At 37.1% G+C, this 15,942-nt stretch overlaps 1 protein-coding gene across 2 annotated transcripts; it reads right to left on the bottom strand.

The window, feature by feature from the left end:
* Positions 1-1,759: 1,759 nt before the first annotated feature.
* Positions 1,760-15,803, bottom strand: LOC110445772 (protein FAM114A2-like). Of its 2 annotated transcripts, none has more exons than XM_021490552.1 (15): positions 15,722-15,803; positions 12,210-12,995; positions 11,883-11,979; positions 11,061-11,195; positions 10,800-10,934; positions 10,334-10,468; positions 10,055-10,227; positions 9,586-9,835; positions 6,832-6,993; positions 5,764-5,852; positions 5,113-5,187; positions 4,698-4,837; positions 3,588-3,660; positions 3,318-3,374; positions 1,760-3,112 (listed from the first exon to the last, which is right to left on the bottom strand). In XM_021490552.1, the coding sequence occupies exons 2-15, from the start codon at positions 12,981-12,983 to the stop codon at positions 3,014-3,016; spliced, it is 2,394 nt and encodes a 797-aa protein (XP_021346227.1). In that variant the 5' UTR covers positions 12,984-12,995; positions 15,722-15,803; the 3' UTR covers positions 1,760-3,013. The 2 variants fall into 2 exon arrangements, with proteins under 2 accessions (XP_021346227.1, XP_021346228.1); XM_021490553.1 differs by having other exon boundaries at positions 15,680-15,769.
* Positions 15,804-15,942: the final 139 nt, after the last annotated feature.

Genomic DNA, 15,942 nt, shown 5'->3' on the forward strand with positions numbered 1-15,942 from the left:
TACATTGCACTGTCACTCTAACCAACAGAAATATGTGCTCAACGTTAACGGTAGTACCCTGGCCGAACCATCGGAAACGAAGAAGGGGAGGTAACTGTAGGTACTGCCGTGGAACAGAGATCCTTACAGAAAATGTTGACAGGTGGCGATTTAGGCGTTGCGATATAAGCTTATGGTTAAGAAAAGGTAAAAACACAATCAATGACTATCGTTTTGGAGGTTTTTTTTATTCATGAACTGTAATCAAGTTTCTTTTCATCATCAGATTGAAAATAAATATAATAATATATACAATCAATTTTATTTTCATTATCAGATTGCAAATATAAATTTCTCAGTTTAGTGTCAAAATTCTTTTTTCATATACAGATAACATTGTAATACCAATCAAAGAAATAATTAACACTAATTTTCTCACTAATTATTATCACAATTATTTTTTTGCAGAAAAAGATAAAACATCAATTTGCCATAATATCATATTACAATCCAACTGATTCTCAATGATTGTTTCCTAGTAATATCAATGTTCCTTTGACAGTATTTGTTTTGTGTGTGTGTGTTTATTAGATATCTATATACTATACTTACACAATAGCTTACTCATCCAATTAGAAATCACAGTACCCAATACATATTCTCTACTGTATTGTGATGTGGTTTTACAGAATTCCTACTTATTATTGCAAATGTATAAATGATCCTGCATCTAGTCATTTTCACAAAACTTGTCACAAAGCACCCACATCAGATAGCACTACATGTACTTCAGTTAAAAATGGCCTTCAAGAGATTCTACTGTCAAATATAATGCTCGTCTGACACTTATTACAACTGTGGACACCTTCAAGTCCAGGGACGGTGACTCTCCACCAACAGTTGTGCTTATAACATGTTACTGACAATGTACCATACAGTCATACAAACAGAGATCGGTACCTCGTCCTCTGTACAACAATGTTCAGGTGATGTAAACATACCACTGGTACACCGTACAATATGTTAATACTAATCTCAACAGCAATTATCAGTCAATATTAACAAGCATCTGTCTCTCTGTTCAACAATGTTCTGACTCTGTACAACAATGTTCTATAACTGTTACATACACAGCCTATGTTTTATATACAAAGTATATACCTATATATGTTTATTTATATTATTTTATAGGCGGTTCAGCATTCCCTGTAAAATGTATGGTAAATTGTTGTGTTGTACAGCTGTCTGTAGTGTGACCTGCTGTAAACTGTAGGCTTTTGTTGTTAAATTGTAGGGATATATGTATGGTGAAATGTACCCTGTACTGGTTAAAAGTTGTCATGTTGCATTCAGTATGTGTTGTGAACTGTATGTTAGCTAATACTGTACACTGAATGGTTCAGTTGTGATGTTGTAAGATGGCCGGTCACAAGACCTGTATAGTGTATGGATCAGTTGTCATGTTGGAGGGCTGTCTGTGTATTGATCTGTATACTGTACGGTTCAGTTGTCACATTGAAGATCCATCTGTATGGTGATCTGTATACTGTATGGTTCAGTTGTCATGTTGAAGGGCCATCTATCTGGTGATCTGTATACTGTATGGTTCAGTTGTCACATTGAAGATCTGTCTGTATGGTGATCTGTATACTGTACGGTTCAGTTGTCACATTGAAGATCCATCTGTATGGTGATCTGTATACTGTATGGTTCAGTTGTCATGTTGAAGGGCCATCTATCTGGTGATCTGTATACTGTATGGTTCAGTTGTCANATACTGTACGGTTCAGTTGTCATGTTGAAGAGCAGTCTGTATGGTGAACTGTATACTGTACGGTTCAGTTGTCATGTTGAAGAGCAGTCTGTATGGTGAACTGTATACTGTACGGTTCAGTTGTCATGTTGAAGAGCAGTCTGTATGGTGAACTGTATACTGTACGGTTCAGTTGTCATGTTGAAGAGCAGTCTGTATGGTGAACTGTATACTGTACGGTTCAGTTGTCATGTTGAAGAGCAGTCTGTATGGTGAACTGTATACTGTACGGTTCAGTTGTCATGTTGAAGAGCAGTCTGTATGGTGAACTGTATACTGTACGGTTCAGTTGTCATGTTGAAGAGCAGTCTGTATGGTGAACTGTATACTGTACGGTTCAGTTGTCATGTTGAAGAGCAGTCTGTATGGTGAACTGTATACTGTACGGTTCAGTTGTCATGTTGAAGAGCAGTCTGTATGGTGAACTGTATACTGTACGGTTCAGTTGTCATGTTGAAGAGCAGTCTGTATGGTGAACTGTATACTGTACGGTTCAGTTGTCATGTTGAAGAGCAGTCTGTATGGTGAACTGTATACTGTACGGTTCAGTTGTCATGTTGAAGAGCAGTCTGTATGGTGAACTGTATACTGTACGGTTCAGTTGTCATGTTGAAGAGCAGTCTGTATGGTGAACTGTATACTGTACGGTTCAGTTGTCATGTTGAAGAGCAGTCTGTATGGTGAACTGTATACTGTACGGTTCAGTTGTCATGTTGAAGAGCAGTCTGTATGGTGAACTGTATACTGTACGGTTCAGTTGTCATGTTGAAGAGCAGTCTGTATGGTGAACTGTATACTGTACGGTTCAGTTGTCATGTTGAAGAGCAGTCTGTATGGTGAACTGTATACTGTACGGTTCAGTTGTCATGTTGAAGAGCAGTCTGTATGGTGAACTGTATACTGTACGGTTCAGTTGTCATGTTGAAGAGCAGTCTGTATGGTGAACTGTATACTGTACGGTTCAGTTGTCATGTTGAAGAGCAGTCTGTATGGTGAACTGTATACTGTACGGTTCAGTTGTCATGTTGAAGAGCAGTCTGTATGGTGAACTGTATACTGTACGGTTCAGTTGTCATGTTGAAGAGCAGTCTGTATGGTGAACTGTATACTGTACGGTTCAGTTGTCATGTTGAAGAGCAGTCTGTATGGTGAACTGTATACTGTACGGTTCAGTTGTCATGTTGAAGAGCAGTCTGTATGGTGAACTGTATACTGTACGGTTCAGTTGTCATGTTGAAGAGCAGTCTGTATGGTAAGCTCTTGCAGACATGGCAGCAATAGCTGGAAGGCGTCTTGTATGTAGGTACTACTGTTTCCAGCCTGTAACAGAAAGTGATGGTTTATTATCGAGGGTCATTATAGTTACAGTACAGTGTAATGCAAACAAATCAGGTGGATGGGTAGATAAGTAGGTATTCGTTAAGAGAGTTGGTACACCTTTAAAACATCTATCTATACCTTAAGGTAGACAGTGGTGGTCAGTGATGATACAGAGTTAAATATTTCCGTGTCGATCTATACATACCTCCAGGTAGATGTTTGTGACCAGAGTGTTGATATGACTGCTATCCTCCTCACCCTCCTGTTTAACACACACAACAAAATCAGTCATTTCCAAAGCATTAACTTTCAATTTTCACAAACCAATAATATTGTTACTTTGTGCAGGACAGACAGAAAAAACAAAAGACCTATGGAAAGTTTTTACAAAAGACCTATACAATGACATATTAACCATGGTAAATAATCTTTCATTTAATGCAGCTTTTAGGTCAGATAAGGTCCCGATACTCACAGCCAGTTTGTTGAGGATGGTTGTAAATCTCATGGACAAGATTCCCACCTCTGTACACAGGACATTTGTCAGACTGCAACACAAAAAATACATTACTAGATTGTTTTATAGCCAAATATTGTCATCATTACCTTAAAAACCGTAAAAGAACTTGGAAATCTACAAGGTAGAATGCATGTAATTTGGTCATTTGGGACCAGGAAATCTCTTCAAATTACTGGTAGATGGTAATAAAAGCTTTCTGGATACCTGTAACAAGTTTGACTGGGTGTAATCAATATCAGGACAGATTTTCATCACAATATGTGTACAATAAATAATAGAGTTTATCTGTATGTGTTATATATATTGAATTCTTACAAATCAGCAAAATTAGTATAAAATCAAACATAATGTAACGCTAATGATGGTGACGCAGTACTGTACAAGCAGATTAACATCAATTAGTCACTTCTATCACGATCAGGAACATATCTCTCAGGACATATGTGTGTGTAGACATGTATATATCTGCAGTTCCATCCTTGGCTCCAGGTGAAAATCACACTTACATTAATAACCTTAATGTTTTTTATTACCTGGGGTCAAGGATGCTGTAGTGATTTCTGTGTCTTTCATTTCTAGGATGTTCTCAACATATTTGTAAGGTTACGAGTAAGGAAGTTTATGTGATAGGAGGGTGAGAATTAGGAAAGATATGATTGATGGAGAAGAAGATAGGATAAAGAAGGTGAATGATGAGAAAAGGGGAGGAAGGACATGAGGGAGAAGGGAATGATAAATAAGGGAAGGACAGGGATAAGAAAGCACGAACACAGGATATGAACAAATGAAGGTGAGCTCGAGGGAAAAACAAGGAATGAGGATAAGAGAGGAAAATGAGGAAGAAGGGAGATAAAGGTAGTCTTGACAGGGTTTTTATGTATTGTTTTACAGCTCATTAACAATTTCAGTTATTTGGGGCCAAAAGATAAAGAAGAGAAAAAAGGAGAGGGAAATGAAAAGGGAGGGAGTGATGAGGGGGAAGGACGTTGAGACTGCAATTCAGGACAGAAAGAAGGTGAATATTAATAAGGAGTTGTGAGGATAACATGATGAAGGAAGACTCACTTTGAAAGACTGGTGGCACGCTCCGTAAACTGTACATCAGACTGCTGCTGTAACAGAATTAGCTCCCCTGCCTTGTGGAACTGCTCCACTGACTTGGATGTCAGTTCTGCAAGTGATTGTATTGCCACCTGGTGGACAGCCTACAACACAAGTTAGACAACTCTTCTTCAGTAAAGTAATTAAGTAAACTAAAGTAAACTAACTCCCAAAAATAAATTGTTTCTTGCAGATTTTAATGATTATGCTGTCGACCATGAATTGAAATAAACTTGACACTGCAATCCTTGGACTAAAACTGTCTCATAGTTAAGATAAATTAAACTGAATAATTCCTGAAACTTTGTCATGATATAACTAAGAAATTTTGATGAAAAAATTATCAACTGATCATTGTGCAATTCCAGTGAAGAATCACCTTGGGCTGGGCCTGCTCTTCTTCTCCCTCTTGTGTACACAACTTACTGATACTCTGGCGGATTTTTTCTTGGCACTGAAACAGATGTGATAATTTAATAACTTTGACTGAACTTATTACTACAATGTCTGAAGTGGGGTGGGCTTACAAAGAGGCTGGAAGCAGGCTATATATAGCTACAGTTCATGTACGAAATCGTGTGTTTAATGTGATTTCCAAACACATTTTCATTAATATATACAATGTATATCAATTAAAAAGAAACCATTTTTATGAGACTAACTGGTTGGCAATGATTAAGATATTCAAACCTTAGTATATATGATCAAGTTTTGAAATATTTGTCTGCTATTCTGCACAGGATAGGGTTGAGAATGAAATTGAATGAAACCAAATGCAGATTAAACTAGAGTAAAAATCTGTTGAAAAAAAACAAAATATGAACGTTTACTAGTCTGACACATTGCTGTGAGACTTTCTGGTAGTAATTCAGTATTGAATGACTGAGTAAACACTAGAACAAAGTTTACTACCCGACTTCTATGCTAACTCTGGACTCTCCAATGATCCTTTAAAATGGCTGATATTTACAAGGGTATATAAACCAATGCTACACACATAGCACACATAGGTATGGATGATATGACCTACCCTGTTTAGTTTGTCCGGGCTAGTACCCAGATGGAGGTTTGTCAAGATATCAGTAACAAGCTTCACAAAATCTTGGTCCTCTGGCTCTTCTGAAATACATTCACACACTAGCAATTAGTCCGAATTATTCTGACGTTTTATCAACTTTTTTCATATCGGTCTGTCGTCGATTAACGTCAGAACTCGGGCCCTCTATAATATGCGGGAAATTTGCGACCCGTGCCTGGAGCGCACTTCAAACTGATATTTTAGAAACAAATCGTCACTTTCACACACATGTCGCACATGGATCGAAAGATCTATTCTTTTTGCACAAGATGAACATAAATTACATGCCTCAAACAACCAAAACAAACTCTAAAAACATATTTTTTCAAACTTACTCTGTTTTACTCTAGTTTTTTGATAGCCCCGCCTTCTAATGCCACGTGACTAAAATCTCGCCGGCCTTCGTCATAACGTTGGGATATATCTACGATAATGCGAGATCTTGTCAAGTCATGTGACATTGCTCATGGCCTAATTTCCATTAAAAACATGGTTTGGTATAGAAAACGTTGGAAAATACTTTTCGTAATGATCTTTGAAACATGTTATTGATACCACCTGGTACATAAAGAATAGATCTTTCAATCCATGTGCGACATGTGTGTGAAAGTGACGATTTGTTTCTAAAATATCAGTTTGAAGTGCGCTCCGGGCACGGGTCGCAAATTTCCCGCATATTATAGAGGGCCGGAGTTCTGACGTTAATCGATGACAGACCGATATGAAAAGAGTCGATAAAACGTCAGAATAATTCGGACCAACTAGCAATAAACGTCTTTTAACAAACAATGTTACCTGTGATTTATTAAGACAGTATTGCCCTATAGTGCTTATATAATGATAACTTGTGACACTTACACAGTGTTACCCTGTGTTCTTTATACAGACAACCTTCATAAATGGAAAATAGTGTTTCATACCTGAAAACATCATTTAAATAAAGCAAGTTCTGTCAAAATAGGTCAACTGGACTATGGCAATGTCAAAATTAAAAGGGTTTAATGAGTCAGAGCTACATACCATCATCATTATCCTCTTCATTTCTTTCAAACACCTGTTTGATCCTGATGAGGTCAGACTTTATGTCAGCTAGTGTGTCAGCAGGCATGGATGCCAACAATGTCTGGACCTTCTTCTCACACTGATTAGACAGGATCTCCAGTGCTTCTAAGTGGGAAAGGCCTGAAAAAGGAAGGTATAATGTTGACAAGTGGGCAAAACATGAACAAATAGACTCAATTCAATTTGATTTATACTGATAGGTAGTATAGGCTCAGCCCGTTACTTTATTCTGAAAGATAGTTAAGACCCAGTTTGTTACTTTATACTGATAGCTTGCAGAGACTGGGATTGTTACTTTATAACCTAAGCTTGTTACTGATAGCTTTGTAGAGACTTAATTTGTTACTTTATATTGATAGCTAGTATAGACACAGCTTGTTACTTTATACTAATAGCTAGTATAGACTCAGCTTGTTATTTTATACTGATAGCTACTATAGACCAAGCTTGTTACTTTATACTGATTAGACTCAGCTTGTAACTTTATACTGATAGCTAGTATAGACTCAGCTTGTTACTTTATACTGATAGCTAGTATAGATTCAGCTTGTTATTTTATACAGATAGCTAGTATAGACCAAGCTTGTTACTTTAAATTGATAGCTAGTATACACTTAGCTTGTTATTTTATACTGATAGCTAGTATAGACTCAGCTTGTTACTTTATACTGATAGCTAGTATAGACCCAGCTTGTTACTTTATACTGATAGCTAGTATAGACCTAGCTTGTAACTTTAAACTGATAGCTAGTGTAGACTCAGCTTGTTACTTTATACTGATAGCTAGTATAGACCCAAATAATGATAGCTAGTATAGACCCAGCTTGTTACTTTATACAGATAGCTAGTATAGACCCAGCTCGTTACTTTATACTGATAGCTAGTATAGACTCAGCTTGTTTCTTTATACTGATAGCTATAGTATAGACATGCTTGTTACTTTATACTGATTAGGCTCAGCTTGTTACTTTAAACTGATTAGACTCGGCTTGTTACTTTATACTGATAGCTATAGTATAGACCCAGCTTGTTACTTTAAACTGATAGCTAGTATAGGTTCAGCTTGTTACTTTATACTGATAGCTAGTATAGACCCAGCTTGTTACTTTATACTGATAGCTAGTATAGATCCAGCTTGTTAGTTTATACTGATAGCTAGTATAGACCCAGCTTGTTACTTTATACTGATAGCTAGTATAGGTTCAGCTTGTTACTTTATACTGATAGCTAGCATAGACCCAGCTTGTTACTTTATACTGATAGCTAGTAAAGGTTCAGCTTGTTACTTTATACTGATAGCTAGTATAGACCCAGCTTGTTACTTTAAACTGATAGCTAGTAAAGACTCAGCTTGTTACTTTATACTGATAGCTAGCATAGACCCAGCTTGTTACTTTATACTGATAGCTAGTTTAGACCATGCTTGTTACTTTATACTGATAGCTACCATAGACCCAGCTTGTTACTTTATACTGATAGCTAGTATAGGTTCACCTTGTTACTTTATACTGATAGCTAGCATACACCCAGCTTGTTACTTTATACTGATATCTAGTATAGTTTCAGCTTGTTTCTTTATGCTGATAGCTAGCATAGACCCAGCTTGTTACTTTAAACTGATAGCTAGTATAGACCCAGCTTGTTGCTTTATACAGATAGCTAGTATAGGTTCAGCTTGTTACTTTAAACTGATAGCTAGTAAAGCCTCAGCTTGTTACTTTATACTGATAGGTAGCATAGACCCAGCTTGTTACTTTATACCGATAGCTAGTATAGGTTCAGCTTGTTTCTTTATACTGATAGCTAGTATAGGTTCAGCTTGTTACTTTAAACTGATAGCTAGTATAGACCCAGCTTGTTGCTTTATACTGATAGCTAGTATAGGTTCAGCTTGTTACTTTATACTGATAGCTAGCATAGACCCAGCTTGTTACTTTATACTGATAGCTAGTATAGATTCAGCTTGTTTCTTTATACTGATAGCTAGTTTAGACCATTCTTGTTACTTTATACTGATAGCTACCATAGACCCAGCTTGTTACTTTATACTGATAGCTAGTATAGTTTCAGCTTGTTTCTTTATACTGATAGCTAGCATAGACCCAGCTTGTTACTTTATACTGATAGTTGGTATAGGGTCAGCTTGTTTCTTTATACTGATAGCTAGCATAGACCCAGCTTGTTTCTTTATACTGATAGCTACCATAGACCCAGCTTGCTACTTTATACTGATAGCTAGCATAGACCCAGCTTGTTTCTTTATACTGAAAGCTAGTATAGGTTCAGCTCGTTTCTTTATACTGATAGCTAGTAAATTTTCAGCTTGTTTCTTTATACTGATAGCCAGTATAGGTTCAGCTTGTTTGTTTATACTGATAGCTAGTAAATTTTCAGCTTGTTTCTTTATACTGAAAGCTAGTATAGGTTCAGCTCGTTTCTTTATACTGATAGCTAGTATAGGTTCAGCTTGTTTCTTTATACTGATAGCTAGTACAAAATCAGATTGTTTCATTTACACTGAAAGCTGGTCAAGATTCAGTATATTACTTTCATCTTGTTAGCTCATAAAGATTCAACTTGTTACCTTTATACTTTTAGCTTATACTGGCTCAGATAGTTACTTTTAGGGATACTACAGACCAAGCTTGTTACTTTTAACTGATACTTAGTACAGGTACATTTGTACATTGAATACCTCATCTCTAAACTTGCCTTGATACTCATCAAACATAAATCCAAAGTGAGCCTTCCTTGCTTCATCAGATTCCTTTTCCATCTCAATACGCTTGACTGAATCCTCTTTAGCATCTCGTAGAATCTGGGAAAGATTAGGCTTATCTCCCCGGTGAAAGAGCACTTCCTTTGTCTTGCGAAGACCAGGGTCATGGTCTTTGATGACATCATATGTTTTTTTACCAATGTTTTCCAGAACATCTAAACTCCCCGTCACCAAGGCATTACTCTACAACATAAGTATATCACCAAATAGCTATAATACCACATACTGTACATCAGTGTCACAACAGAATTTAACTGACAATCAAATACAAATGAACACAGTACCTTGTTATGAATAATAATCTTTTTAGTGAAAAAAGTTGCAATTGATTGGTCTCCTAGACTAAGAACACTTACTACTTACAGTATATAAAAAACTATGTTCTTCAGTGCCTCTACTAACCGTGTTCTGTACAATGTTGGTAGTATTCTGTACCACGGAAGTCAAGCTAGACATCCCCCATGATGAAAACCAACTGCCTCCAGCACCCTTGTCTTCTCTTACAGGGCTTGTTTTATTAACTCCTGTCTTTTGCTCTTCTTTTTCTTCGTTTTCCTGATGATCCCCTTCTTCCTCTACAAAATCAATACAATCACATCAGTGTCATAGTGCCTCAATGTTTCATACTCATACATTATAACTGAATTTATCTTAGAAATCCTCATAACTTATACACCTTACTTTCTCTGTCCATGGTGGTATTTTCTGGGGCCTCGGCTTCCACCTTTCCCTGTTTCTTCATTTCTGCAAGTTCTGCTGGTGATGGCGCCCCCATGCTGGTCTCCACTGCATCCATCAGTGTGTTTAACCCACCTCCTGTAGCAGAACCATGGTCTATTATTATCAATGGCATGATATATCTCGAGAGATGTTATTGTTTAGATCTGTCCCATTTAATAGAAATGTGTTGTGACCCATCAACATGTATTATGTACATATATATGTATGTCAATTTTGTGATGGTTATCTTTTAATAACTGCCAGTTATCTCCCTTTACGGAGTTGATCCCCACCCATTGTGCATTTTAAACAAAGGTCTGATTACCTGAGACAGGAATGAATGAAAAAAAAAGTGTTATCATTAAATGTACATCAGTCTAGAAACATTAGTGGCACAGACCGACTAAGCATCACAAACTGTACATACCAACATGGTCAGCTAAGGATGAGAACCAGTTTCCTTTGGCCTGCTCCTCTGGAGATTGTTCCTTTACAGGGCTCACTGGATTGTCTCCTTCACCTTCTGTCATAGTCTTTTCTTTTTCCTTTTGATCCCCTTCCACTGAGTAAGCAAATATGATACACATATATTAGTGTCATGGCATTTCACCGCTTGATCATGATCATCGTAACTGAAAATGACATATACCACCGCTTTAAAAATTCTCATAACTTGTATATATCTTACCTTCTCTGTCCATTGGGGTGTTTTCTGGAGCCTCTGCTTCCACCTTTGACTTTCTCTTCATTTCAGCGAGTTCCTCTGGTGTTGGTGCCCCCATGCTGGTCTCCACTGCATCTACCAGTGTGTTGAATCCATCCTCTGTAAAAGTTATAGAGTCTCTCACTAAATAGTTAGATCAAAATTGTTGAACTGACCAAAATTATTCAAGTACAGAACTTTATTGTTTGTTGGTGGTGATTTTATATTCTTTTACTTCAGCCTTATACTAGCTTATATATTCAGTTAGGGACAAGTCCATCATTAAGTTATTAGCTCTATAGCCAGGGGATCGATATCCTTGCAATTGGAATTAACTGGCTTAAATTGAAATGGTTAATTTCTAATATAATCCCAATCTTTTAGTTGTGTTCTTTAGATTGACGACAAATATTCTGGGGAGTTCTGATTTTTACTTTGCTACCATTTTCACACTGCATTATATGGAAGAGACAGAAAGACCAGAGTATTTCATTTGTACATAAAAGAAAGTTGATACACTTACTTTAACTTTTCCAGTGTTTTAATAGGCTAATTTCTGACAGCTGGCTACTAAAATACTTTATAAACTCTAGTCTATGATAACATGTCCATGATAGTCTTTTTTTTAACAAAAGAAAAGCATGCCCTCATTTAGTTCTATCAGCATATTGCTAGGCTTTATCCTCATGCATTTGCATTCAGGTAAAACCTTATAAATATAGTTTACATATATATATTTGTATTAGGTTAACATGGACTGTCAGACTGAAATTCTACAAAAACTATACATGTACACTCAGTACATACCAACTTGACTGGTGAAGGTTGTCACTGAATGTGAGGCTACATCCATCAGGGAGGACCCCCAGTTACCCCAGGCACTCCAGCCACTTGATGCAGATGACTGCAATTGGTAAATAATATTAACTCAATATTTTTTTCATATTTCATAATTTGTAAATATCAATAGTATTTAATCTCCTTTCATGAAAAAGAACTTTCAAATATGTATTTAAAGTATTTCTACTGACATACCTTCAGATTGTATGCTAAACATACAACAAACATCCATATTCTGTATATCTCATTTCATATCAATTTCAAGCATCACAATTAAATGCAAATAATACATACCTGTTCTTTTCCTTCTGCTTTTGTTTGTGTTTTTAATTCCTCTGAATTTTGAGAAGAAACATCTTCCACATCCTGATGTTTTGTCTCTGTTGATGTGTTAGATACATCTTTCAAGTTTTGTGTGGTTCCTTCTTTTTGGGGAGTTGTTTCCTTTGACTTTTGGGTAGCAATCTCTTCTTGCATATCGGTAGTTGTCCCACTTGGTGTACGAGTCTTTTTCACCTCTGATTCACTTGACTGTGTTGATGTATCGGGACTTGACACAGCAATGTCAGATGTTTCTTCATGTTTATCACTCTCAATAATAACTTCTTTTTTATGATCACCATCACCTGAAACTGGACTTGATGATGCTACAGTATCATCAGATTGCTTCTTCTTTCCTTTGGCCGGTGAACCAGACCCTTTTACAGCTGTATTAGACTTTGGAGCTTGAGTTTTGCCAGAAGCATTAGTTTTTTTACCTTTATCGATGGACTTTGCTGATTCTGTTTCTTGTTTTCCATCATCAGCTTTATTCTTATTTGTCTTTTTGGGTTGTGCTTTTTTCTGTGACCCTTTACCAACAGCACCTTTCTTGGTTTCCTTTTCTACTCCAACACTTGTATTTGTCACTGTAGCACTTTTAGCCGAACTACTTCCATCAGATTTATCAGTTTTTATAGCTTTTGTCTCTGAATGTAAACTTTTTTCTTTTTTTGCTTTTGAATTAGGGTTTACTGGCACACCATCACCTTCATCTGCACTTGCAAACTCATCCTCAGAATCTGACATGCTGGCAGTGGTCTGAAAAATAATCAAAACATATAAGTAATAATGTATGCCTATATAAATTTTAGGCCAAAACAAATATTTGTGTTTCTGCTTTCATCCTCAGAAAAAAATAGGGTAGGTAGCTAGGCAATATTTCTTATTTTGGAAAATACTTTTACTATATGCTTATATAAAAGACAACTTTTTAGACTCACCAAAAACCTAATGGGACAGAAAGGTGAAATTATCCTACCAAGCTGTAATTCTGAAAAAGACTTAGCAAGCAAGTTCAGTAATTACTTTCTGAATAAAATCAGCTCAATCAGGAAAAATATTACCGAAGTGAACACCTTTGCTGACATTGACATCTCTGTCATGACTGCTGACATTGCATTTGATGGGGAACCATTGACAAAGCTCTCACCAACAACCCAGGATGAGTTGCGCAACATTATCATGACCTCGCAATCGAAGTCCTGTGAGCTTGACCCACTGCCTACAGACCTATTAAAGCAATGTCTTGAAGCACTGCTTCCTTTGATTACCGCAATCATGAATAAATCATTGGTTGAGTCAAAGGTTCCATTATGTTTCAAGAAGGCACATGTCAGACCATTGTTAAAAAAGCCTGGAATGGACAAGGAGGAGTTGAAAAACTACCGCCCAGTTTCAAATCTGCCTTTTCTGTCTAAGATCTTGGAGAAGGTTGTGTCCCGGCGTTTAGAGGTTCATCTCCATGCAAACAGTCTCCATGACAACATGCAATCGGCCTACCGCATGGGACACTCTACTGAGACGGCCCTCCTACGTGTACATAGTGATATAGCTTCTGCATTGGATAACAAGTGCAGAGCGGTGCTTGTCATGCTGGACTTGTCAGCTGCATTTGACGTCATCGACCATGGCATACTTTATAAACGTCTGGAATACTCTTATGGAGTGACTGATACCGCACTATGCTGGATACAGTCATACCTGAGTGAACGACGACAGTGTGTTGCCATCGGATCTGCCACCTCACATGACAAAGTACTAGATTTCGGGGTTCCTCAAGGGTCGGTGTTAGGACCACGAAAATATTGTATGTACTCCAAACCGATTGGAGAGATTTGTCGTCGCCATAGCCTTCGCTATCATTGCTATGCTGATGACACACAAATTTACATGGTCATAAAACCACAGGACAGTTGGAATACAGTCTCAGAAAGTCTGGAAGCTTGTCTGACAGATATCAGTATCTGGATGAACGCCAACATGCTTAAACTTAATCAGGAAAAGACGGAACTAATCGTCTTTTCCCCAAAGTGTCAGCAAACAATGGCTCTCCAGCTCAAGGTTGGTGCCAGAACTATTGAGACTGTTCCAGCTGTTAAAAACCTAGGGGTATACTTTGACAGTTCTCTGAACATGGAGAAACAAGTGAACGCTATTGCCAAATCCTGTTACTACCAGATCAGGAACATCGGCTGTATTCGGCAGTTTCTAACTGCAGATGCATGCAAGATTTTGGTGCATTCACTTGTTACCTCTCGGTTGGATTATGGTAACGCCCTGCTCTGTGATATATCTGACAAACTAACTAGTCGTCTGCAGAGGGTCCAGAACACTGCAGCACGGCTAGTTACTCGTACTCGAAAGAGAGAGCACATCACACCTGCGCTTTATTCGTTACACTGGTTACCTGTACGATACAGGTTGCAGTACAAAATTCTGGTATACACATACAAGGCACTGAATGGAACAGTTCCTCAGTACCTACAGGAACTCGTTACCCTGTATCAGCCGTCAAGATCACTGCAGTCAGAGTCAGAATCTTTGTTGTGTGTCCCAAAATCTCGTACTGTGACCTACGGAAACAGATGCTTTGGGAGGGTTTCGGCTACGTTGTGGAATAGTTTACCATCTGCTATTAGGAAATCAAATACTCTGGCCAAGTTCAAGAGGGACATAAAAACTCACCTCTTCACGTCTGCATTTTAGAATCTTTGCAAAGACATCATGTAAATACCACCCTTTTATTTGTTCAATTATGTGCACATTGCTTAGAGTAATTTTACAAATTATATAGGGCGCTATATAAATGCTGTATATAATTATTATTATATAGAGCAGGAGTTTGGACTTTAACAATGAATATGTCATTTTTGTATATTAAATGCCAATCAAAACTTCAGGGTTAGAACACAATATTTTTTTATTTGGTCTTATCAAGGAATTAGATTAGAATTTAAGTCTGTGGCCTTATCAAATGTGGAATCAGTGCAGAAAGTACCAAGAGATACCCAACTGCTATATATTATTTCTTCTTTGTGTCATATAGTGTACACGTTTATGCATTTTTGCTGACTCTAGACATTCATGCAAGTTTATACAGAAGAAGCATAAACTATTAGGTAAACGTACAGTAACTCACAGCTCAGACACATGAAGCAATATATATACATTTCAAGATTTATAACAGGTCCGAAATGTCATCCAATCACAAACAATAAAGATTTCTTAACAGAAATTTGTGTAAGAACACTATATATAGCATACAACGTTCAAAAAAATTATGGACATTATGTATGTACAAATGCGTAAAAACTAGGGCCTTGTGTACCGTGTCGATTTTACCAATAAATAAAGGTTTTATATGTCTCTGATTCATAAGTGTCGCATATAAGCAGCAACTGACAGTAAAGTTACAGGTTCAGCTTTAAGTAGAGTGCATTAACCTCCTTGTTGAACGTTGTAGATAGTTAACGCCACTCATTTACCGTCTGTTTTTATTCAGGCCACGTCAACTCTGGGTGGAAAATTATATCTTTGACGTAATTTCATTGCTTGTTTTGTCAGTACTATTTCGCCGTGCATTCAAACATTTTGTTGATGCAGACTTTCAGTCAAACTATCGTACTCAAACAAGTGGTTCAAAATAAATATTAGAAATTTAATCACAAATTCTGAATGAAACAATTAAAACGCAAGTAAAATATAC

This window comes from Mizuhopecten yessoensis, unplaced genomic scaffold (genome assembly GCF_002113885.1).
Source record: "Mizuhopecten yessoensis strain PY_sf001 unplaced genomic scaffold, ASM211388v2 scaffold2369, whole genome shotgun sequence".
Taxonomy (NCBI): domain Eukaryota; kingdom Metazoa; phylum Mollusca; class Bivalvia; order Pectinida; family Pectinidae; genus Mizuhopecten; species Mizuhopecten yessoensis.

What these genes read in the sequence shown, in the direction of transcription:
- LOC110445772 (XM_021490552.1), bottom strand. Translation starts at nt 12,983, where the DNA reads ATGTCAGATTCTGAGGATGAGTTTGCAAGTGCAGATGAAGGTGATGGT. An exon ending in GCCCGGACAAACTAAACAGG is followed by an intron (nt 5,188 to 5,763) that starts GTAGGTCATATC and finishes CATCTGTTTCAG; the next exon opens with TGCCAAGAAAAAATCCGCCA. An exon ending in AAGAGCAGGCCCAGCCCAAG is followed by an intron (nt 4,838 to 5,112) that starts GTGATTCTTCAC and finishes CTTGTGTTGTAG; the next exon opens with GCTGTCCACCAGGTGGCAAT.